Source organism: Thamnophis sirtalis, unplaced genomic scaffold (genome assembly GCF_051295495.1).
Source record: "Thamnophis sirtalis isolate CommonGarterSnake01/CBP01778 unplaced genomic scaffold, rThaSir2_p1.2 scaffold_7, whole genome shotgun sequence".
Lineage (NCBI taxonomy): Eukaryota > Metazoa > Chordata > Lepidosauria > Squamata > Natricidae > Thamnophis > Thamnophis sirtalis.
In genome coordinates, this window is record NW_028261387.1 from 95,100,651 (window position 1) to 95,125,199 (window position 24,549).

General features: G+C 44.3%; 1 protein-coding gene across 2 annotated transcripts in view; it reads left to right on the forward strand.

Annotated features, from left to right (window-relative positions):
* The window catches only part of CUNH20orf96 (chromosome unknown C20orf96 homolog), a 117,135-nt gene that overhangs the window by 76,867 nt on the left and 15,719 nt on the right, over window positions 1-24,549 (forward strand). The window contains exons 1-5 of one of the 2 annotated variants that reach the window (XM_087720657.1): window positions 13,492-13,542; window positions 16,465-16,570; window positions 19,017-19,149; window positions 20,955-21,070; window positions 22,692-22,850. The exons of the other annotated variant lie outside the window; for it this stretch is intronic. Coding sequence (XP_087576783.1) covers window positions 16,511-16,570; window positions 19,017-19,149; window positions 20,955-21,070; window positions 22,692-22,850 — 468 coding nt within the window. The 5' untranslated portion in view covers window positions 13,492-13,542; window positions 16,465-16,510. Of the gene's footprint in view, window positions 1-13,491; window positions 13,543-16,464; window positions 16,571-19,016; window positions 19,150-20,954; window positions 21,071-22,691; window positions 22,851-24,549 lie in introns of those variants that run through there. 2 annotated transcript variants of the gene reach the window in all.

Genomic DNA, 24,549 nt, shown 5'->3' on the forward strand with positions numbered 1-24,549 from the left:
ATTATAATGGAACGGGGGGAAAACTGCCTTAAGAATTTTAATCCTGAGTAGAATCTGCAGGGGCTGGGGGGCAAAAAAGTCAAAATGGCGGCCAATGCAATTGAAAACCTGCCTCCCTTCCCTCCGTTTTTTTTGCACATTTTTGGATTATGTGTAAAGGGGGTTTGGACTGCACCGTTGCAAACGCCCCTCCCTTTCCTCTATAGGTTCTCCCACAAGTCCCACTGAGTTTAGCCCTAAATGCAGGGGGAAATGTTATACAGCTAAGTTCTCGACTTACGACCACAACGAAGCTCTAAAAAAACTCTGTTGCCGAGAGAGTTCTTAATTTGAGTTTTGCCCCGTCTTACGATCTTCCTTGCCACGGTTGTTAAGCGAATCGCTGCGGTTGTTAAGTGAGCAAGACGGTCGCGAAATGAACCCGGCTTCCCCGTGGACACGGAATGTCAGGTGGTTGCAAAAAGGGGGTCGCAGCGGAGCTGGCTGGAGAATTCTGGGAATTGAAGTCCACAAGTCTTAAAATTGCCAAGTTTGGGAACCACTGCTCTAGAAATCCACTTTTTCCAATTTTCCTCACTGCCAGAGTCATTCGGTTATGAGACGGGTGGAAAATTCATTTAATAAAAGAAATAATTATGTTTTCTTGGTGCTGGAGAGGCCAGAATGGATTATATAGGGCAGTCTTTCTCAATCTGTGCCATTTTAACCAGTGTGGACTTCAACTTCCAGAATTCCCTGGGAGGTGAAATCTACACATGCTGGCTGTGGAATTCTGGGAGTTGAAGTCCACATTTAAAAACAAACAAACCATCAACTCCATAACTGGACTGTTGGACACGTGTTATAACCGGGAAGCTTTTAGTTATATTTAAAGAAACTCTGTATATAGCCACAACGGCATCCATTGCAAGTTCTTAATTAACTTCTTTTTAATGCAGTGTTTTCCAACCATGGGAACTTTAAGATGAGTGGGCTTCAACTCCCAGAATTCCACAGCCAGGGGAATTCTGGGAGTTGAAGTCCACTCGACTTAAAGTTCCACGATTGGAAAACACTCCTTTAACATATCTGAATAGACCCAACCCCCAAAGAATCCTTGGAAAAATAAAAGCCACTGGCCACCCCTGGAATTCCATTCCATTCCAAGGAAACCAACATTAGTTGTTTAATACATCCTTCCCTCCGATGTAAGGCTTGTTTCAAGCTTGATCTCTGTACTGAAGCAAATTAAGCACGCCGGACTAGACTTCCATCATCCCCAGCCATCATGGCCACGGAGGGCACCACGAACTGACAAACAGAGCATCTATTCAGAGCCAGAGTTATGAAAGGCTTGGAGAGGAGAGCCTCCATGTTTGAGGGCAGTATACCTTAAAAGCCAAATTTTCAGGAAATGCCCAATGAAAAAGCGAGCCACAAGAAGCCCAAGGAAGGGAAATGGACTTTCTAAAAGTTGGATGGAGCTCTTCAAAAGTTGAACTTCGTTTGTTTTTAAAAGAAATAAAACTTTTAAACAAGAAAAAAGTTGAACTTCATAGCATAGCAATTAAAATATTGAAGCGGGCAAGAGACAACGGATAGATGATTTCTCTTTATTGTTGTTGTTCTGATTTGGTTTTCTTTCTCTCTCTCTTTCCTTTCTTTTTTCTAAGTGGGTGACACGACTAGAAGTTAGGTAGGAGAGAAAGAAAACGTATTTTAAGAAAGGGTGACATAATTAAGAGTTAGAACGAGATAGAAATAAAAAAGGAGGAATATTAATGTATGCACTTTTATATAATAAGAACAATCACAAGAGAAAGCATGGAATAATTGAACAATGACAGATTGCAACTTAATATAAATATGTATTACCATGAGAAATATATAAGTTGGGTAGGATAGTATTTTAATAAAGGGTGACATAATTAAGAGAATAAGAGATACAAATAAGAGAAAGGGGGAGTATTAATATATGCAACTTAATATAAATATGTATTACTATTAGAAATATATAAATTAGGTAGGATGGTATTTTAATAAAGAGTGACATAATTAAGAGTTAGAATAAGATACAAATAAAGAGAAAGGAGGAATATTAATGTATGCACTTTTGTATAATAAAAGAAGAACAATCACAAGAGAAAGCATGGAATAATTGAATAATGACAGATTGCAACTTAATATAAATATGTATTACTATTAGAAATATATAAGTTGGGTAGGATAGTGTTTTAATAAAGGGTGACATAATTAAGAGAATAAGAGATACAAATAAGAGAAAGGGGGAGTATTAATATATGCACTTTTATATAATAAAATAAGAACAATAAGAAGAGAAAACATGGAATAATTGAATAATGACAGACTGATATAAATATGTACTACTATTAGAAATATATAAGTTGTCTGAATGTAATAACTATGATTAATTTTATTCATTTTGTTTGTGCCACACTGTTCACGCATTGATGTTTGTAAATAAATAAACTTTTTTTTAAAAATTAACTTCATTATCAAGGATTTCTTCCACGCACACCCTTTTGTGCTAGTTTTATGCGGTCCCACATTATTAAATGTTGTTGCGCAAGAAGGAGAGCAACAAAGATACACAAACACACACTTCAACCCCAGGGCAGAGAGAGTTTAAGGAAACTTTGATGATCTTAATTCTTTGAGATAGAAGGATCAGGAAGAAGCAGAGAAACCAGGGGGTGGTCAAAAAAGTCACAATGGCTGCCAGGAGGGTGGGATCAAAGCTTTGCCCATTTGTAACTGCATCACACTACATCACAAGCTACCCAGGGGGGCTTCGGACCACCAGAAAGGCAGCATATAGAATGAATGAATGAATCAATCAATCAATCAATTTTGACTTTTTTGACCCTTCCAGGGGTCTTGTAACACTTTGGAAGTCCTTCTAACCAACCATGGGATTATGATTATTATTTTTTTGCCAAAATATGACGGATGAGCTAATCTCATCTGTAATGCCAGTTAATCCCAGTTTATCCAACAAACCATAGTTAAACAAACCAGGATCTTTGCGCGGCTCTTGGAGACCATCATTAAAACTCCCTGCCGGAAGGAATGGGGGGAGGGGGAGATGCAGCTGTTGCCCCCCCCACAAACATCTGTCCCGCGACTCCCACCAACTAACCTGGCGGGCGCTAGTCCGTCTTGCGCGCTCCTCCTCCTCTTCCTCCTGCAGTCTTGGACTACAACACCCATTATCCTCCTCTTCCAGCCCTGGCCAGGCTGCTCATCCGCTACTCACCGGGTCTGCTGCGGCGGGAGAACGTCCCGGTCCTGCTCCGGCTTCAGCGCTCGCAAAGGCTCCGATGCTGAGCGACACCCGCCTGCTCGCCCCTCCGTCCGTCCGCCCGTCGGTGGGCGCAGGTGGGCAGAGGGCGCGGCGTCTCCCTCGCAGGGGCTGCTACTCAGCGCGCTGGAGGGGCTTAGCGGGGCACCCCGATTCCCCGGAGTCGCGGATCATCCAATGTCCTGGATCCCCCAAAGCTCCGGAGACCCCCCCAGAGCCCCCCAACTCCTGGATCCCTCCAAGTCCCGGAACCCCAAAGTCCTGGGATCCAGACCCCCCCAAATCCCAGAGCCCCCCAAATCCTGGAGCCCCCAAAGGCCTGGAACCCCCAAAGTCCCAGATCCTACAAAGCCCTGGAGACCCAGAGTCCCCCAAATCCCAGAGCCCCCAAAGCGCTGGGGTCCTGGAGCCCCCAAAGTCTTGGAGCCCCCAAAGCCCCGGAGTCCCCAAAGCCCCAAGTTCCAGAACCCCTAATCCTGGATACCCCAAAGTCCCGGATCCTGCAAAGCCCTGGAGACCCAGAACACCCCCCCCCCAAATCCCAGAGTCCCCCCAAATCCTGGCGCCCCCAAAGCCCTGGAGTCCTGGAACCCCAAAGTTCCAGAGCCTCGCAAGTCCCAGAGTCTCAGAACCCCCAAAGTCCTGGAACCCCCCCCAAATCCTGGAGTCCCGGAGCCCAGGAGCCCTTCCCCAGGGGCCACATAAACCAGGAGCCCCAGGCCTAAACTTCTGCAACAATGCCCTCCTTCTGCCCAAGATGGCCCCCTCCCCCTGAAATGATGCCCCCCCTCTCCCTTAAATCCCCTCCCCCAGCCCCACGGCTTAACCCTTGAGGGACCAGACCTCCTGGGCATCATAGCCAAGGCTGAGCCCCTTGGAGAGCAATCCGGGCTGGGTAGAGAGAGAAGCATCAGCACCAGAGGTTGTGTGAACCCGGCCATGAGGAAGGCTTAAGTTCCAGCCCATATCCTGCTAGTTGTGGCTTGCTCACCAAAACCATGATTTTGCAGACCATGGTTTAATGCGACAGGCATATTCAGCCCTGGAAAGGGGGCTTGAAGGACTGTTTTATTATTTATTTCATTATTTCATTATTTTATTATTATTTTATTGTTATTTTATTGTTATTTTATTGTTATTTTATTGTTATTTTATTGTTATTTTATTGTTATTTTATTGTTATTTTATTGTTATTTTATTGTTATTTTATTGTTATTGTTGTTGTTGTTGTACAATTGTATCACAGCGGCCAGTTGTTTCGCCGGATTTGGCATTGGTTACTAGTCGGGCCCCACCCAGGGGCCTAGGACGTCGTCACGTATTTTCGTAATATGCGTGCAGATCCAAGCAGTGCGGCTTTTTGCATTTGACTGATGGTGATTTTGTCAATTTTTAACTGTTTTAAATGTAATTCCAGTGCTTTTGGAATAGCACCCAGTGTGCCAATTACCACTGGAATTACCACTGCTGGTTTGTGCCATAATCGTTGAATTTTGATTTTTAAGTCCTGGTATCTTGCGATTTTTTCATGTTCCTTCTCGGCGACCCTGCTATCACCTGGTATTGCGATGTCTATGATTGTGACCTTATTTTTCTCAACCAGTGTGATGTCTGGTGTATTATGCGCCAGTATTTTGTCCGTTTGTATACGGAAATCCCACAAGATCTTGACCATTTGATTTTCGGTGACTTTTTCAGGCTGATGTTCCCACAAGTTTGTTGCTGTTTTAATATTATAATTTTTGCACAGATTCCAATGGATCATTTGTGCTACTGAATTGTGCCGCAATTTATAATCAGTCTGCGCGATTTTTTTACAGCAGCTGAGTATGTGATCAACAGTTTCATCAGCTTCTTTGCAAAGTCTGCATTTGGCATCATCAGAGGATTTTTCGATTTTGGCCTTAATGGCATTTGTGCGGATAGCTTGTTCTTGCGCAGCCAGGATTAGTGACTCTGTTTCTTTCTTTTATTATTATTTTATTATTATTTTATTATTATTTTATTTTATTTTATTATTATTATTTTATTATTATTTTATTATTATTTTATTATTATTTTATTATTATTTTAGTTGGACTTGAAGTTTGCTACTGGCAGCTGCCTACTAAGCAATGTGCTTCATTTATCGACCATCTGTAGATACAACAGCACCGAAAAAAAAGAAACTTGCCATCGGTCCTCACACTTACGACCGTTACAGCATCTCCACAGTCACAGGGTCCAAATTCTCTGTTGCAGCTCCAGCCCTCTGGAATGACCTCCCCGTGGAGATCCGGACCCTTACTACCCTCCCGGCCTTCCGCAAAGCCACCAAGTCCTGGCTGCTCCAGCAGGCCGGGGGGCTTGTGAAACATCCAGCCCCACGGAAACTGTGAATGTTGTGGTTTTTTTTAAAGTGTTGTCTTTGTCTAGTTATTTCCCCTTCCCTTGTCTATTGTGAGCCGCCCGGAGTCCTTCGGGAGTGGGCAGCATACAAGACATATAAATAAAAATACAATACAAATACAACTGTGCATGTGCGCAGTGTGTATCTGGCGGGCATGCACGAAGTGAACTGGTAGTAAAACTAGGAGCAACCCACCTCTGTGGAGCAGCCACAACTTCTGGAGGCAAGCTGTTTCACTGCATAACAGAACGGGAAGAGACCTTGGAGGTCTTCTAGTCCAACCCCTGTTGAAGCGGGAGTCCCTATACCAGGGGTGTCAAACTCGATTTCATTGAGGGCCACATCAGGGTTGTGTTTGATCTTGGGGGGGTGGGGGAAGGGTGGGCATGGCCAGCTCAACGACACACATGTCGGGGGCGCCTCTGGTTGCCCATGTGCCGTGCTGGCGAAAATGCTCTCGAGTTCCGTTTTCGGCTGGGCTGGCCTCCTGCAATTCTCTGCCAGAGAAAACTCCTGAGCTCCATTTTCGCTGGCAGAGGCACCAAGGGTTGGTCCTTTGCTATATCTGGGTCGGCCCTGTTGGAAGAAATGTCCTTCTGGGTTCGGATCCAAGTGGGGGGAAAAGACACTGGAGACATGGAGGCTGCTTGGAAAGATGGTTTATTGGTGGACAGGACCACGTGGCTTGAGCTCCTGAACAGAAAAGGGGGATCACATGCTTCAATGTTGGTGGAGAAGAAGAGAAGGAAGGACTGGGATGCTGAAAGTCCCTGGTTTTATGCCCTCTCTGGCCTTTGATCTTGAGCTTGTATTCTGATTGGTTGTCAGACTCCCATGGGGGCCCATGCAGGGGCAACTCTCTAGGCTGCGTTTTGAATCCAGGGTTGGTTGAGTTCTCAGATGCCATGTGGTCAACTGGGGCCAATACTATCATGCTTTAATCCCATCCCCCCTGGAGCTGAAGGGGAGAACTCTTTATTATGTAAAGTGGACTAGCTCAGGCTTTAAGGGCTCATTGACAAAGTGGGGATGGGCAGGAAGCTGCAGGCAGCTATTCTGTCTTTTAAAATATGTTTCTTTCTTTTCATATCCAGAGAAATATTCTGCCTTTTCAATATTTCCTAGGATATTTCATTTTTCTGGGAGAGGGCTGGGTGATAACTTCCTACAGCTCCATGCCATGGGACAGATCTAAGCACCCTGCCGGCCGAATCTAGCCCCCGGGTCTTGAGTTTGACACCCCTGCCCTCTACCATTATGGACAAATGACTGTCCAATCCCTTCTTGAAAACCTCCAGTGATGGAAGTCATTCCACTGATTAATTTTTCTCACTGCCAGGAAACTTCTCTTTAATTTCAGGTTGCTTCTCTCCTTGATTAGTTTCCACCCATTGCTTCTTCTGCTGCCCTCAGGTGCTTTGGAGAATAGGTTGACCCCCTCTTCTCTGTGGCAACCCCTCAAATATTGGAAGGCTGCGATCATCTTCTGTTCCTAGCAGAATAACTGAAGAACACAGCTGGAAGGGACTTTGGAGGTCTTCTAGTCCAGTGTTTTTCAACCACTGTGCCGTGGCACACTAGTGTGCCGTGACATAGTGTAAGGTGTGCCGTGGGAGAATTACTTTATATATAGTCAATATAGGCACAGAGTTATTTTTTTTTAACATTTTCTAATGGTGGTGTGCCTCGTGATTTTTTTCATGAAAAAAGTGTGCCTTTGCACAAAAAAGGTTGAAAAACACTGTTCTAGTCCAACCCCCTGCTCAGGCAGGAGATCCTATACCTTTTCAAACAAATGTTTGTCATAACTCTTCTTAGGAACCTCCAGTGATGGAGCACCCATCAAGGCAAGCCCTTCTCCTGAAGTCAAATGTGTGTGTTGTGTTGTCTAGAACACAACAATGACACTCCGAGAAGTTGCAGAAATGCCACTCAAACAAGATTTTACTTTTTTCTCAGATGAACTATAAACCTTTAATGCAATCTTTAAGGCAATCTTAATGTCCTCCTGGGGTTTTTTTATTATGCCATGCCATAATTTAGACATGGCAATCTTGAAATAAGAAATTCTTGTCTTTTGCTGTCCAGACCCCACTTTATTATTTTTTTAAAAATAGTTTTTATTGAACATTTTCAAGTTTAAAAACCCCAAGTAAAAAAAGAACAGAGAAAAAGAAAAGAAAAAAAATACAAAACAGATAAAAACACAAACAGAATAATATAATACAATTTTACAGCTTCCCGTACCAGCATGTATATTCTGCTTTTGCAGTTTTCCTGTTCAATTACTGCCTCCTCGTACTTTTTATCAATTCTAATGCTAATGTAATAATTATATTGTAATATAATAGTGTAATACATATAATCAGATGTTTACATACATGCCATAGTTTTAAACATTGTTGATTCTATTATAAAGAAAAAAAAATGTAGACGCCACTTTAATCTGCCCAAGATCCTCCAACATCCACCAGCCAATCTTGATTCCCAGCTTTTCTGTTTCTTAATCTGCAGCCAGGGAGCGTCGGAAGGAAAAGGAAGATTTCTCTCTTTGTGCAGGGCTGGGAGAAGCCGAAGGATTTTATTTATTTATTTCATTTATTTATGTTTCCTATTATTGAACCGCCCACCTCACTCCAAGGGGGGGTGGGGGCGGCTCTGAGCGAGGCGCAGTGGAATAGAAGCAACATAGGAAAATCAACAAATCAAAATTAAAGATTAAACTAGGGTGAAATGTTTTACAATTGCAGAATCATGATAACTGAACATCCGAAAGGGGAAAATAGATATATTTATTATAAAAATAATTAATTGCAATTCATTTTTATTTTTTATCGCCACTGATAAAGTCATTTGTTATATTTTATATATTTGTAGATGTTTTATTATATCTGTAATGCACACATACGCACGCATACATATATACACACATGCACACATACTGTACACACACACACACACACATGCACACGCGATACACACCCACACATCATGCTAAGTTAAAGCAATCTTTTAATTTTTGGCTTAGATTAGAATGAAGGCTGAATTCCTCTTTTAAAAATATAATTATTTTTTTATTATTTAAGGTTTATTTTTTTGGTTACCGATCCAGGATTTGAAACCAATGATGGTTTTGTTGATGGTTTGCAAATCCTGGCTTATTTCAATTTGGCTTTTAGGTAGATCTGAATCTTTGCTTATTCCTAGCTTATATATCTGTGAACTATCTGTTCTGGATGCTAGCAGAAGAAATAGAGGGGGGAAAAACAGAAATTAGGGGGGGAAACCTATTATTTGTTTGTCTGCAAAAGTGTTCTGATTTATATATACAGTACACACAATTTATACATATAGACATATGCAGAAGCAAAGGCTCTTATGAAATCAGGAGCCCAGCTGGCTGGCTGATTATCCAGCCAAAAGGCAGGGATTTGGATTTAATTTTAAATTTTTTTTTTGCAACCCATCTCCAAAGGCATCTCCCCCCCCCCTTTCTCCCCCTGGCATCTCCCCTTTTGCCAAGGAACGCCTAGGCCCCCCCTCCCTCTCCTTTACAACTCTTGTTGCCACGGAAACTGCCTCCACAGGCTGTGGCGCCAGGGCAACCCATCACTCAGCCCGCCAGCCAATCGGAAGCGCTCCTGCCCTTCCCTCCTCGCCGTCACCCGGGCGACCAATGAGCTTCTCACCTGTTCTGGGATGTGCTCAGTCACGCTGAGCAGCCAATCGGAGCCTTCCCTGCCCCAGGAAGCTCCCGGTCGCTTTGGCAACATCAGCTGGGGCATCTGGCTGGCCTTTCCTGCTTTGTGCCAGCTGGCCGCTTGGATGCTCGAAAGATATCGCCAGATTGGTCAAGGGGGCACCGCTGGGCGCCGGGGATGGGCTCAGCATCAAGTAGTACAACGCACAGGGATGAAAAGCCACTCAACCACCTTGGATCCTCCATCCCTAAAATTATAAATAAATTTTATAAAACTTAGCAAATGCCGAACACAAAACACCCGGATGCCTCTCAAGAGAGGGATGGGCAGTTAAGAAATACAAAATATAATTTATTTACTTTGCATCACTTTTATTGACATCATCCTAATATGAATTATGTGTGCCAGGAAAGATAATAGACTAGAGAGGAGGAGGAGGAGGAGGAGAGGTAGAGGAAGGAGAGGAAGAGGAAGAAGAGAAAAAGGAGAGGAGGAAGAGGAAGAGAAGGAGGAGGGGAGGAAGAGGAAGAGAAGGAGGAGGAGAGGTAGAGGAAGAATAGGAAGAGGAAGAAGAGAAAAGGAAAAAGAAAAAGAAGGAGAGGAGGAAGAGGAGGAGGAGGAGAAGAAGAAGAGGAGGAGAAGGAGAGGTAGAGGAAGGAGAGGAAGAGGAAGAAGAGAAAAGGAAGAAGAGAAAAAGAAGGGGGGAGGAGGAGGAGATGGTACGGGGAATTTATTCAGCAAAATCTGATCTGCTAGATTCTTTGATCAGAGCCAATTTCAACTTCTAGACTTCCTCTAGATCAGATTTCCAGACTGGTCTGCTGCTCTATTTCCTGGGCCTGACATTTGTGACACAAAGCTTCTCTTAGCTTCCACTCCTGGGAAGGGGGCCTATTTTGGGTGAGGGGTGAGAGCAAAAGGCTTCTGCATCCTTGTGTGGGAAGTTTATCACCCAGCCCTCTCCCAGAAAAATGAAATATCCTAGGAAATATTGAAAAGGCAGAATATTTCTCTGGATGTGAAAAGAAACATGTTTTAAAAGACAGAATAGTTGCCTATAGCTTCCTGCCCACCCCCAGCTAATGGGCCATTAAGATGGCCCGGCTAGCTCACTTTACATAATAAAGACTTCTCCTCACTGCAGCTGTAGGGGGAAGGGATATTACTCAACTGACCACAAGGCAACTGAGAACTCATCACAGCCTAGAGAGCACCATGGGAGTCTGACAACCAGTCAGAATACATTTCTTACACAGGAACAGGAAACAGAGAGGTGGGACTGAACAGGGTATAAAAAGCCTAGCAAGCCCCTTCCTCAGCCCTTCTCTTCTTCTTCACCTACATTGAAGCATGTGATCCCCTTTTCTGGTCAGGGCTCAAGCCATGTGGTCCTGTCCAACAATAAACCATCTTTCCAAGCAGCCTCCATGTCTCCAGTGTCTTCTTCCCCACTTGGAGCTGAACCCAGAAGGACGTTTCTTTCAACACTTGGAATGCTGCCTTGGCCAAAATTCTCTTTTCCTCCCAAATTACCTGCTAGGGTGTCCCACCCCCCCACATCAGCGCAATCATTAAGAGAAGGTCAAATTGATCTGCATAGCAATAAGGACCATCTGAATTGGCTCCAGGCAGACTTGCAAGCAGGTGGCTTCATGCTCCTTCATGCTTCTCCAAACAACCCTCTTAGATATCTCAATGCAAGGACCCCTCCTCAAACTCAAACTGCTTTAGGTATCTCAGTGCAAGGACCCCTCCTCTCCTCTGCTAAGGGGAACAGAGGCGAAAACATATGACGAACGTTTGCACGACTTGGGTCTGTCTAGTTTAATGACGAGAAATGCTAGGTTGACATCATAGCAGTCTCAATATTTGAGGGGTTGCCACAAAGAGGAGGGGATGGGGGTCAGTTTGTTCTCCAAAGCACCTGAAGGCAGGACAAGAAGCAATGGGTGGAAACTAATCAAGGAGAGAAGCAACCTGTAATTAAGAAGGAATTTCTTGTGCAAACAATTAATCGGTGGAACAGCTTGCCACCAGAAGCTGTGATTGCTCCATCACTTTCAAGAAGAGACTTGGACAGACCGTTGTCCGGAATGGGGCAGGGTCTCAAGCCCCCCAAGGTCCCTTCCAACTCTAATTATTCTATGTTCCATTAAAGCAAATGATTGAATGGTTAAATCTTTTTCTTCCCATCTTCTTTTTATTTCCACTTTTTTTTTCACCAAACGATGAATCATTACCTTTCAATCATTTGAAGATTTCACATAAAACAGGGTCATAGTGTTACCTGAAATTTTAGGGTTCATTATTACTCCAAATTACAGGGACGCGGTGGCTCAGGGGCTAAGACGCTGAGCTTGTCGACCAGAAAGGTTGGCAGTTCGACGGTTCGAATCCCAGCACCGCGTAACGGAGTGAGCTCCCGTGACTTGTCCCAGCTTCTGCCAACTTAGCTGTTCGAAAGCACATAAAAAATGCAAGTAGAAAAATAGGAACCACCTTTGGTTGGAAGGTAATAGCATTCCATGCACCTTTGGCGTTGAGTCATGCCGGCCACATGACCACGGAGACGTCTTTGAACAGCGCTGGCCCTTTGGCTTTGAAATGGAGATGAACACTGCCCCCTAGAGTCGGAAACAACTACCAGGGGAAACTTTATTACTTCAAATTAAGGGATTGCAGGTGGTAAAAAGGGTGATATTTTTTTACAATTATCCTTTGAATAAAGGACATATTAGCATATTAGCAAAACATCCATGACGCCTTTTGAAGTTCAGGAAATCATGTTTTCTCTTTTAGCCAAAGCCATTTTCTCTCTTTAATATAAAAAAAACTAGCCTATTCATAAATTAAACAATGGGGTCTTATTCTGGAGTCCTTGAGTGGTGTTAAAGAAAGAAGCCCAGATGGAAAAGGGGAAATGCAAAATATTTTAAGTGTGTCTGTCTTTTCTTACATCTAATTAATGTATCTTATTGTCTGATGTGCTGCTTTCTAGCTCATATCATAAACATCTGTTCTGTCCCTTAAAGACTTCCCTTAATATTAAATGCTCATATTTTTTGCATGAATTATTTGGTGGTTTGTATTTTGGTGGGTGTACAAATAAATCCAATTGCAAAGGTCCAAGTGTCTCTCAAAATTTAGGAAACCACTTATTAGCTCCATGCCAATTAGCTCAAAGGCAATAATCACTTTCATTGATTTACTTAAATTACTTATTGGTTTAATTACTTATTGCTGCCCATCTCGCTTCAAAGCAACTCTGGGTGGCTTACAATATTAAAAGCAATAAAACAATAAAAGGTAAATATTTCTAAAAACGATAAAAATAGAATTGTAGTCAAAAGGTACAGTTAGGTGATGGGGAGGGAGGGAGTAGGATGTGGGTGTGCGAGTAGTGGGATATTCTCTTTATTTGGGGGGGGGGTGTCCAAACTTGGTGACTTTAAGACTTGGTGACTTCAATTCCCAGAATTCCCCAAGCAGCCTACAAGTCTTACAAATTTTATTGTTATTGTTTTATTGTTGTTATTATTGTTATTTATTGTGAAACTTTTATTGGCAGCAGAAAAAAGTTTGTTCCTTTGGAAATTATTTCTGGAATTTCCACTCTGGTTTCCCCGGAGATTTCCTCGTGGTCTCCCATCCAACTCTCTTTAGGTAGTTTCTTCGCCTAAGATTGAGTAGATGCTGCGCCCTAACCGGGCCTTCTTTCTCTGGTAAATATATTGTCCTATAACTGCGATCAATAATCCAGAGAGCCATTGATGGGAAGCACAAATCAACTCATTTACGGGGGGGGGGGGGGGGGGGCGCCAGGTTGGCGATAGAGGCGGCCCAAACCTGGAAAGGCTGCCCGGCGAAAGACCGGCTGCGCACGCGCAAGCAGGGGCCGGAAGGCGGGGCCTTCGCGGCATTGGACGCACGGCCAATGGAAAGAACGGGCGTTGGGGGAAGGTGGTCGACCTCAAGGGGCGGGGCACGACGACGGAGGGAGTTGCCTCTGGGTCAGACGAGTGAAGGGCGGAGATGCTTTGGGCCCCCGTGAGGCTTCCGTAGACGTCTTTCCGGTCGCCATGGAGATGAGTACGCGCCGCGTTGCTAGGAGACGGGGAGAAGACACGCGCGCGCGCGCGCTGGCGGAGCAGGTAAAGGGGAAACGAGGCGGGGTTGGCTCGCCTTAAAATGGAGCCTCCAGGGACGGGCGCAGTCTACCCGCGGAAACCAAACGGCAGCGGTTTCCGGGTAGTAGGGCTGCTACGGCCCCCAGATCCTCCGAGCCGGCGGGGGTGGGGGAACCTAAACTGAGACTTGCCCCTGGAATTGTTTTGTTTTATTATGTTATTGTATTTTATTATTTCGTTCTGTTTTATTTTTTAAAAAAACAATTTTATTCCATTTATTCATTTTTTATTTTATATATATATAATATATATAATTTTGTATATATATATATATATATATATATATATATATATATATATATATATATATATACAATATATACAATATATATATATACACACACACACACACACACATACATACATACATACATACATACATATAATTTTATATATATACATAAAATTACATTACATTATAATTACACTACATTACATTACACATAAAATAAAATTACATTACCCGCGAAAACCTCAGAAAACACACACACATATATACATACATACATATATATATATTAGTGTCACAACCCCTGGTAAGCCCCAATTATGGGAGGAAGCTAACTGCTTCTAACATCTGTCAATTGGCTCGTCACAAGAGTCCATCACGACAGAAACCCAATATTTTTACTGTTGCCTTTTTGTTATATTTGTGTTTTTATTTGTGCTGATAAATAAATAAAGGGAGACTTTACTGGTGGTTCAAATCCCAGTAAGGGTATGGCTAGCTGATGAGAGCTAAATAGCTTGAAATAGATCTATTTCAAGAGCCAAGGTGGCGCAGTGGTTAAAGAGCAGCACTGCAGGCTACTGCTAGATCAGCAGGTCAGCGGTTCAAATCTCACCGGCTCAGGGTTGACTCAGCCTTCCATCCTTCCGAGGTGGGTAAAATGAGGACCCAGATTGTTGGGGGCAATATGCTGACTCTCTGTAAACCGCTTAGAGAGGCCTGATAGGCCTATGAAGCGGTATATAAGTCTACTGCTATTGCTATTGCTATACTAGTCTCCCTTTATTTGTTTATCAGCACAATATATATATATATATATATATATATATATATATATATATATATATATATATATATATATATATATATATATATATATATATATATATATATATATATATATATACACACACACACACACACACACACACACACACACACATATATATATATATATATATAATTTTTAATTTGTATTTTTATTGTTATTATTATTATTATTTTATTTCTCTTCCTCCTTTCCAAGGGTTTCTTACATTTAAATTTAATGCCATTGGTTTTAAATTAATTCATTTTAATGAGACATGCCTTTGGGCAGCTTACAATATCCAACACACACACACAGACACACACACACACAAACACGAAAAAGTGAGTGGCTTACAAAAGCTAAGAAGGCACTTAATTTGCTATATTGTTGGAAGCCTCTCTGAAGCAGTCAAAAGTGGGGGGCAGCCTGTAAATATTCCACCACCAACAATATTAAGGTAATAAAATAATGGTTTGAGGTCCTCAGGATCTCCCACCCCTTCCTCCCAAAAATGTTATTTCAAATCTCTATAATTTTTCCTCTGGAACAAAATTGTTTCGTTTTACAGAGGCAAGACATTTTGCAAGATTTGACCATAATGTCAGGACCAAACGTAATTTCTTTCTTTTTTCCCCCAAATTTTTTCTTTTCTCTTTAAACATAAAAAAGAAAACATAAAAAAAAAATTCTCATCCATTACATACAGCATGTCGTTTGGTTAGAAGTGTTTTTGCACCCATATTCTCAATTACATACACAAACACATATATTCCATCTAATATAACTAAATACCCCACTTTCATTATACAACGTATATTCAATTGCAATGAATATTTTTTCCTAATAAACCTAATTCCCTTACATTCTTGATTGTCTGTTTAATAACAGTATACCTTTATATAATCACTTACCCCATTCTGAATATTTTTGCAGTATAAAAAAAAATTACCCACTCTTTATATTTGTATATCACTATTTTCAATTATGTATAATCCCACCAATCATCTATCGAGTATGCTTATCTTCATTATTGTCCTTGTATGTCATACATTCAAACAAAGATGTTACTCCTTCATTTTTCAACAAGGTATTCTAAATACTCACTTCATATAGATATATACCAATTTTTGATTACTTCCTTATTTAAATTATTTATCAACAACAGAATATCTGATGGAGGGAAGATGGAAAGTTGGAGGGGGGCGAAAGAAAGGGTGTATGGAGGGTCGAAGAGGTACATTGGGTTTCTATTTTTGGGGGTATTATTGACAAGAGGAATGGCTGTGTTTATTGTTTAAAGTTATAAGGCCCCGGTTCTGCACAGTATATATGTGACTGTACGAAAATGAAAATGGAAAGTAAAAACACATTTACATTAAAAAAAACCAGAATATGTAATGTAATTTTTAATGTTGGATTTTCCTCCCTTACCAGAGGGAGCCCCCCGCCCCCGTGTGGAGTACTCTGAAGCCGTTACCATGGCAACTCCACAGTGCTGTACAGTAGAATCCATTTTATGGCAGTACGGTAGAAGCCGTTTTAAGGCACAACAGGCTGTATCCTGACAGAACACACACCCCGAGGGGTTTTAGGGGTGTCTTACCCCCCCTACAGTATTTTTCTCCAGAGAGTAAGTCATCTGTGTAACAAGTTTGCTTGAAATTGCTCGAGGTGTTCCAGAGTTATGCTGGAATACGCATACGCACACAAACACATATAGATTAAATTAAATTAAACCAATTTCATTGTATTTATTTTGTACAATGACAATTAAAGCTATACTAGAGCAATATTTATTTATTTTGATTAATTAATTAATTTATAAATATATATATTTTCCCCCCAGGTGCTGACATTTCTTCTTGTACATAGCTTTTCCCTGGCTGAAAAAAATGTGGTCCAAGCATCCAAGTTTGTTACCCAAGAGTTTTATCAGTTCCTTGAACCAAACGGTGAGTTGCCCCAAGAGGGGGGAAATAGTCTATTTTGCAAAAGGAAGCAGCGTGGTTTAAAAGACCCGAATCACACTTTTTGTATACTTGTATACTGACCCAGGTAAATAAAATGGGACGGCTCTGCGCGAATCCATATTGTTATCATTACATAAAAAGAAATAGGTAGATTTAAGCAGGAGATTGCTGGAGGAAACTGGCTCTCCGGGTCAAACTGAATAGTATTTCCATGCTATGCTGATAGGTGGGTGCAGGACAAGATTATTTTAAGCAGATCTTTCTCAGAGATATAATAGGTGAGTGTTGTGGCCCAGCAGGAGCCGTTGGAGCTGCCACCAGACTCCGACAGCGAGGGGCCCAATGAGTTGACTCTGGAGGATGTGGAGGACCCTGGACAGGGTTCCGACTCCAAGCAGGGCGCAGAGAGGCTGGTTGGCTACCAAGAGGCGCCTGAGCCTTGGACCAGTGGGGAGGAGACAAGGGAGAGTGAGCCAGACGCCAGCAGTGAGTTGTTCCTGGATGCCCGGCACCAAAGAGCTAATAGGCGTCAGGAACAGTTGCGCAAGTACAGGAGGTAATTGCACTCAGCAGGTGGTCATTAGGCTCCTCTCCAGACTATAAAAAGGACTGCTTGTGCACACGCCCCTCTTGCAGAAGTCAACGCATTGACTAAAAGTTGGAGAACTTTTGTAACTAGCTTGGCAGGCTGGATTGCTGCCAAAGCTTGTCTTGAGTTGCTGCCAAGGTCCTTATATGTTTGTTATGCTTGGCTTTCAGCCACCGAGGTTTTGGTTTCTTGCTATTAAAGTACATTCCAGTTAAGCTTGTCTCGGCATTCGTTACTGGACGGAGGAGGGGGCGTCAGAACAGGTGGGAGTGTGGGTGATCCTTGGCGCTCTCTGAGCTTGGTTGTTTTCTTGCAGACATTTCATAGCCCAACTAGGTAACATCATCAGCGTTACTGGATTGGGTAATCAAATGCCGGCTGCAAGAAAGCATCAAGGACACCACAGTCCTCCTCCTCCTCCTCCTCCTCCTCCTCCTCCTCCTCCTCCTCCTCCTCCTCCTCCTCCTCCTCCTCCTCCTCCTCCTCTCCACAAACCACATTCCCTTCTTGATTGTTTAATTTCAGACATTTCATTAGCCGAACTAGGTAACATCATCAGGGCTAGCTACTTAGCACTGATCATCTCTAATTACCTATCACAGCCTCAGCACTGGCCCTGATGATGTTAGCAATAGCAATAGCCCTTAGACTTATAAACCGCTTCACGGTGTTTATGTGGAGCCGAAGTGGCGCAGTGGTTAGAGTGCAGTACTGCAGGCTACTTCAGCTGACTGCAGTTCTGCAGTTCAGCTGTTCAAATCTCACTGGCTCAGGGTTGACTCAGCCTTCCATCCTTCCGAGGTGGGTGAAATGAGGACCCGGATTGTTGTTGGGGGCAATATGCTGACTCTGTAAACCGCTTAGCGAGGGCTGAAAGCCCTATGAAGCGGTATATATGTCTAACTGCTATTGCTATTGCTATTACCACCCTCTCTAAGCGGTTTACAGAGTCAGCATATTTGCCCCCCCAACAATCTGGGTCCTCATTTTACGCACCTCAGAAGGACGGAAGGATGGAGTCAACCTTGAGCCTGATGAGATTCGAACTGCCAAATTGCAGGCAGAAGTGATCAGCAGAAGTATTGATTTGATTTGATTAAACTTGTATGCCGCCCTATTCCCCGAGGGGACTCAGGGCGGCTAACAAACCAAATAGGGAAAGGGGGAGCACAAAAAACCAAGAAGACAAAACAATACAAAAACAAATTAAAAACTCATCAACAGCCACAACCATTCAATGAGTGGGGTTGGGAACTCATCAGCCCCAGGCCTGCCGGGACAGCCAGGTGGCCTGCAGTGCTGCATTCTGCACCACTCCGCAGTTAACAATAGTGCTCCTAACTGAACAACTGCTGTGCTTCACTTAACGAACGTCACAAGAAAGAGCGTAAAATGGAGCGCAGTTCACTTTTGCTCACGTCTCACTTAGCGACAGAAATTTTGGGCTTCATCGAAGAGCCGTGGTGGCGCAGTGGTTAGAGTGCAGCACTGCAGGCTACTTCAGCTGACTGCAGTTCAGCAGTTCGGCTGTTCAAATCTCACCGGCTCAAAGGTTGACTCAGCCTTCCATCCTTCCGAGGTGGGTGAAATGAGGAGCCGGATTGTTGTTGGGGGCAATATATGCTGACTCTGTAAACCGCTTAGAGAGGGCTGAAAGCCCTATGAAGCGGTATATAAGTCTAACTATTGCTATTGCTATTGTTATCGAGGGCTTTCAGGCTTCCGTTCATTCCCAAAGACTCTGGGAAAATCTATGTATGTGTGTATGTCTCATTGTTTTAATGAAAATGCATTGCTTGTATTCCTCCCCCCCCATCCCCCTCCGGGGGGCAAATGTAGGATTACAGCCAATGGGAAAGGGAAGAAGTGCCCAAAAGGCCCAAAATCAGATTACTCCTGCCACTCCCCGTATCTTCAGGGATGAAGAAGGAGGAAAAGAAATCCCTACAGAAGACCCAATCCAAGATTCAAGGTACTAATTATGACCTTTAAAGCGCTCCATGGCTTAAGCCCAGGATACCTGCGAGAGAAGGGATGGAGGGAGGGAAGAGGAAGAAAGTAAGGAAGGAAAAGAAAGAAGGAAGAGAGAGAGAGGGAGAGAAAAGAGGGAAGAAAGGAAGGAAAGAAAGAAAGAGAAAGGAAGAGAAGGGAGGGAGGGAAAAGGAAGAAAGGAAAAGAAAGAAGGGAGGAAGAGAAAGGAGGGAAGGAAGGAAAGGATAATGAAAGGAAGGAAAGAAAGAAAGGAAAGAGAAAGGAAGAGGAGGGAGGGAAGAGGGAGAAAGGAAGAAAGGAAGGAAGGAAAAGAAAGAAGGAAGAGAGAGAAAAGAGGGAAGAAAGGAAGGAAAGAAAGAATAATGAAAGGAAGGAAGGAAAGAAAGGAAAGAGAAAGGAAGAGAAGGGAGGGAGGGAAAAGGAAGAAAGGAAAAGAAAGAAGGAAGAAAGAGAGGAGGGAAGGAAGGAAAGAATAATGAAAGGAAGGAAAGAAAGGAAAGATAAAGGAAGAGAAGGGAGGGAGGGAAGAGGGAGAAAGGAAGAAAGTAGGGAAGGAAAAGAAAGAAGGAAGAGAGAGAAAAGAGGGGAAAAAAGGAAGGAAAGAAAGAATAATGAAAGGAAGGAAGGAAAGAAAGGAAAGAGAAAGGAAGAGAAGGGAGGGAGGGAAAAGGAAGAAAGGAAAAGGAAGAAGGAAGAAAGAGAAAGGAGGGAGGGAAGGAAAGAATAATGAAAGGAAGGAAAGAAAGAAAGGAAAGAGAAAGGAAGAGAAGGGAGGGAGGGACGAGGGAGAAAGGAAGAAAGTAAGGAAGGAAAAGAAAGAAGGAAGGAAGAGAAAAGGGAGGAAAGGAAGGAAGGAAAAGAAAGAAGGAAGGAAGAGAAAAGGGAGGAAAGGAAGGAAGGAAAGAATAATGAAAGGAAGGAAGGGAAGAAAGAAAGGAAAGAGAAAGGAAGAGAAAAAAGGGAGGAAAGGAAAGAAGAATGAAAGAAGGGAAAGAGAAAGGAAGAGAAGGGAGGGAAGAGGAAGGAAGGAAGATGAAGGAAAAAGCAAGAAAAACATGAAGGAAGGAAAGAAAAGATGGAGGAAGGAAGGAAGGAAGAAAGAAAAGGAAAGAAGGAAGGAAGAGAAAAGGGAGGAAAGGAAGGAAGGAAAGAATAATGAAAGGAAGGAAAGAAAGAAAGGAAAGAGAAAGGAAGAGAAAAAAGAGGGAGGAAAGGAAAGAAGAATGAAAGAAAGGAGAGAGAAAGGAAGAGAAGGGAGGGAGGGATGAGGGAGAAAGGAAGAAAGTAAGGAAGGTAAAGAAGGAAGGAAGAGAAAAGGGAGGAAAGGAAGGAAGGAAAGAATGAAAGGAAGGAAGGGAAGAAAGAAAGGAAAGAGAAAGGAAGAGAAAAAAGAGGGAGGAAAGGAAAGAAGAATGAAAGAAAGGAAAGAGAAAGGAAGAGAAGGGAGGGAAGGAAGATGAAGGAAAAAGGAAGAAAAACATGAAGGAAGGAAAGAAAAGAAAGATGGAGGAAGGAGGGAAGGAAGAAAGAAAAGGAAAGAGAAAAGGAAAGAAGGAAGGAAGGAAGGAGAAAGACAGATAGACAGAAACTATCTCACAATCTCCTGAGGATTGGACCTCAGGCAGGACTAGAACTCCCCACCTCCTGGCTCCTAGCCCGGCGCCTTCCTCAGTAGAGAAAACTTTTGCCCTCCGAGAGTTTTGGGCCGGGGGGGGGGGGTCCCGTGGGGCCTCCTCTCTCCTCCGAGCAGCAGCTCCCCTCACTCCTCTTCTCTTCTCTTCCCAGAGGAGCGCAGGGTCCGGAGCCTGGCCTTGAAGGCTTCTCCCTCCATGAGGCACAAGGTCGGCTGGCACCAGGCCCTCACCGAAGAGATGGCCAAGGCCAACGTCAAAATCCTCCAGGTACCGGAAGGAAAAGGGGCCCTGGAAGCGGGGCTGGGGGTGTCTCCCTCGGGCCCCTTCCCCGTTTCCTGGCTGGGAGCCCAGGTTTCCCCTTGGGGTTCCCCTGGAGTTTCAGACCCCCTTATTCCGTTCTGAAACGGAAGGGCAGATGGAGAAACACCTGGAGAAAGAGGGAGTTCAGAAGGGTTAAGCCCCCCTCAGACCCTCTTGGCTGAGGTTGGCAGGTGGAGAAAGAGAGGAAAGAAAGGGAGGGAGGCAGGAATGAAGGAGAAAAGGAAAGTTGATCTTGAGGGAGGAAGGAAGGGAAGGGAAAGAAGGAGGGAGGGAGGGAAGAAAGGGGACTGGGAGGAGGAGAGAAGGAAGGAAAGAGGGAAGGAAGGAGAGGAGGATAGGAAGGAAGATATTAATGAAGGAATGAAGGAAAGGGAGGAGGAGGGAAGGATGGAAGAAAGGAAGAAAAATGGGAGGAAAGGAAGGAAGATATTGATGAAGGAAGGAGGGAGGGAGGAAGGGAAGGAGGGAGGAAAGAAAGGGGAAGGGGGGAAGGAAGAGAGAGGGAAGAAGGAAGCTTGGTTGGAAGTCTGATCTTGAAGGAAAGAAAAGGAGGAAGGAGAAGAGAAAAGAGGAAGGAAGGAAAGAAAGAAGAGAGGAAGGGAAGAGGAGAGAAGGAAAGAAAGATGGAAGGAAGGAAAGATGGAAGGAGAGGAGGAAAGGAAGGAAAGGATATTGATCAAGGAAGGAAGGAATGTGGTGGGAAGGAGGGAGGGAGGAAAGAAAGGGGAAGGGGGAAAGGAAGAGAGATGGAAGAAGGAAGCTTGGTTGGAAGTCTGATCTTGAAGGAAAGAAAAGGAGGGAGGAGGAGAGAAAAGAGGAAGGAAGGAAAGAAAGAAGGGAGGGAGGAGGGGAGAAGCAAGGAAGGAGGAGGGAAGGGGAAGGGAGGGAGAAAACAGGAACATGGGAAGGAAAGGGGAAGGGAGGGAGGAAGAAAGGAAGGAAAGGAGGAGTTAGGAGGGAGAAAGGAGGGAAGAAGGAAGAAAGGAAAGAAAGAAAGGGGAAGGGGGGAGGAGGAGAGAAGGAAGGCAGGAAGAAGCTAGGTAGGAAGGTTGATCTTAAGGAGGAAGGAAAGAAAGGAAGGGAGGGAGGAGGAAAGAAAGGAGGATGGAAGGAAAGAAAGAAAGAAAGGAAGAAAGGGGGAGGGGTGGAGGAAGGAAGGAGGGAGGGAGGAGACAGGAAGGGAAGAAAGTAGGGGGAAGGAAGGAAGGAAGGGAGGGAGGAGGAAAGAAAGGAGGATGGAAGGAAAGAAAGAAAGAAAGAAAAAGGAGAAGGGGTGGAGGAAGGAAGGAAGGAGGGAGGAGACAGGAAGGGAAGGAAGGAAGGAAGGAAGGAAGGAAGGAACGGAGGAAGCTAGGTGGGAATTGACCATTCTAGGACTTGGGGGGTCTCCTTGGATGGACTGGACCTCGTTTGTCATCCAGGATTCCTTAGCCGAGACAACTTCAAGGCGGCTGCATTTCCGTTCCCAGAATTCCTCACGGGGCTTTGGAGCAGCCGAGGTGGAGACACAAACACACACACACACACCCCTTTTCCCCCTTTCCCTTCCTTCCCGGAACCCCCGTAGAGGCTCTCGAAGAGCAAGATGGCCAGCCTGGAGGAGCTGAAGCGCCATTCCTTGGTGCTCCTGGAGAAGAACACGGACCTGATGGAGACCATCCAGGAGGCGGAAGCCAATTCGGCCTACCAGGCCAGGACCCTCCTGCAGCAGTACGACATGTTTGGGGTGAGGCTGCCTGGGAAGGGCCAGTTGGGGCCCAGGGAGGCTGGTGGGGGCCTTCCCCCCCCCCCCCGCAGAGCAAGGGACACCCGGAGAGTTTGTTTATTGAGGAAAGGCAGCCATTTGTCTGAAATGGTCTGGGGTCTCCTGCTTGAGCAGAGGTTGGACTGGAAGGTCCCTTACAACTCTGTTGTTCTGAAAGGAAGGAAGGGAGGGAGGAAGGAAGGAAGGAAGGAAGGAAGGAAGGAAGGAAGGAAGGAAGGAAGGAAAAGAGAGAAAGAAGGAAGGAAAGAAAGGAAGGGATAGAGAAAGAAAAGGAGGGAGGGAAGGAAGAAAAGAAAGGAAAGAGTGAGAGAAAGAACGAAAGGAGGGAGGGAGAAAAAGAAGGAAGGGAAAGAAAGAAAGAAAAAAGGGAAGGAATGAAGGAAGAGAAAGAGAAAGAAAAAGAAAGGGAAGGAAGGAAGAAAAGAAAGAGAATGAAAGAAAGAAGGGAGGAAGGGAGAAAAAGAAGGAAGGAAGGGAAAGAAAGAGAAAGAAAGAAAAAAGAAAGAAGGGATGGAAGGGAAAGAGAAAAAGAAAGGGAGGGAGGAAAAGAGGAAGGAAGGAAGGGAAAGTGAGAGAGAGAGAAAGAAGAAAGGGAAGAAAGGAAAGGAAAGAGAAAGAAGAAAGAAAAGAATGGAAGGAAGAGAGAAAAAGAAGGAGGAAAGGAAGAAAGGAAAGTAAGAGAAAGAAAGAAAGGAGGAAGGGAGAAAAGGAAGGGAAAGAAAGAAAGAGACAGAAAAAATAAGGGAAGGAAGGAAAAGAGAAGAAGAAAGGGAGGGAGGAAAAGAAGAACGAAGGGAAAGAGAGAAAGAAAGAAAAAGAAAGAAAGAAATGGAATGGAATAGAATAATAGATTTGGAAGGGACCTCAGAGGTCTTCTAGTCCAACCCCCTGCTCAATCACAGTTTGCACGCAGAGCCATATTTACCGGAATGCAGGCCATCAGCTGCGGCTCACATGCGCACACAGCACTGGGCACCTGATTTTCGGCCTTCCGGAGCGCTGGGGGTGGCCCTTGTGCCTGGGGAGGGCGAAAACTACTCGGCACATGTGCACAGGGCGTGGGGTCACTCACGCATGCACAGGTGGGCGGGGCACATTGAATTGTGGGTGGGTACATGCACGTGATAGATAGCCCGCGCATGCACAATTTTGGCACGCCTGTAGAAAAAGGTTCCCCATCACTGCCCTTCTCTCACCTGGCCAAACCCAATGCCCGCATCTTTTCCTCGGGTGTTTTAGCCTCCGGTCCCTTCCTCCTCTTAGTAGTGGCCGCGTAGAGTCTTCCACGGAATACAGACTTGGAAGGGACTGATGAAAGAAACATCCTTCTGGGTTCGGTTCCAAGTGGGGGAAAAGACACTGGAGACACGGAGGCTGCTTGGAAAGATGGTTTAATGGTGGACAGGACCATGTGGCTTCAGATCCTGGATAGAAAAGGGGGATCACATGCTTCCAGATGTTGGGTGAAGAAGAAGAGAGAGGCAGAGATTCTAAAAGTCCCTGGTTTTATCCCCTCTCTGGCCTTTGATCTTGATCTTGAATTCTGATTGGTTGTCAGACTCCCAGGGGGGCCATGCAGGGCCAACTCTCTAGGCTGTGCTTTGAGTCCAGGTTTGGTTGAGTTTTCAGATGCCATGTGGCGAGTTGGGGCCAATATTAT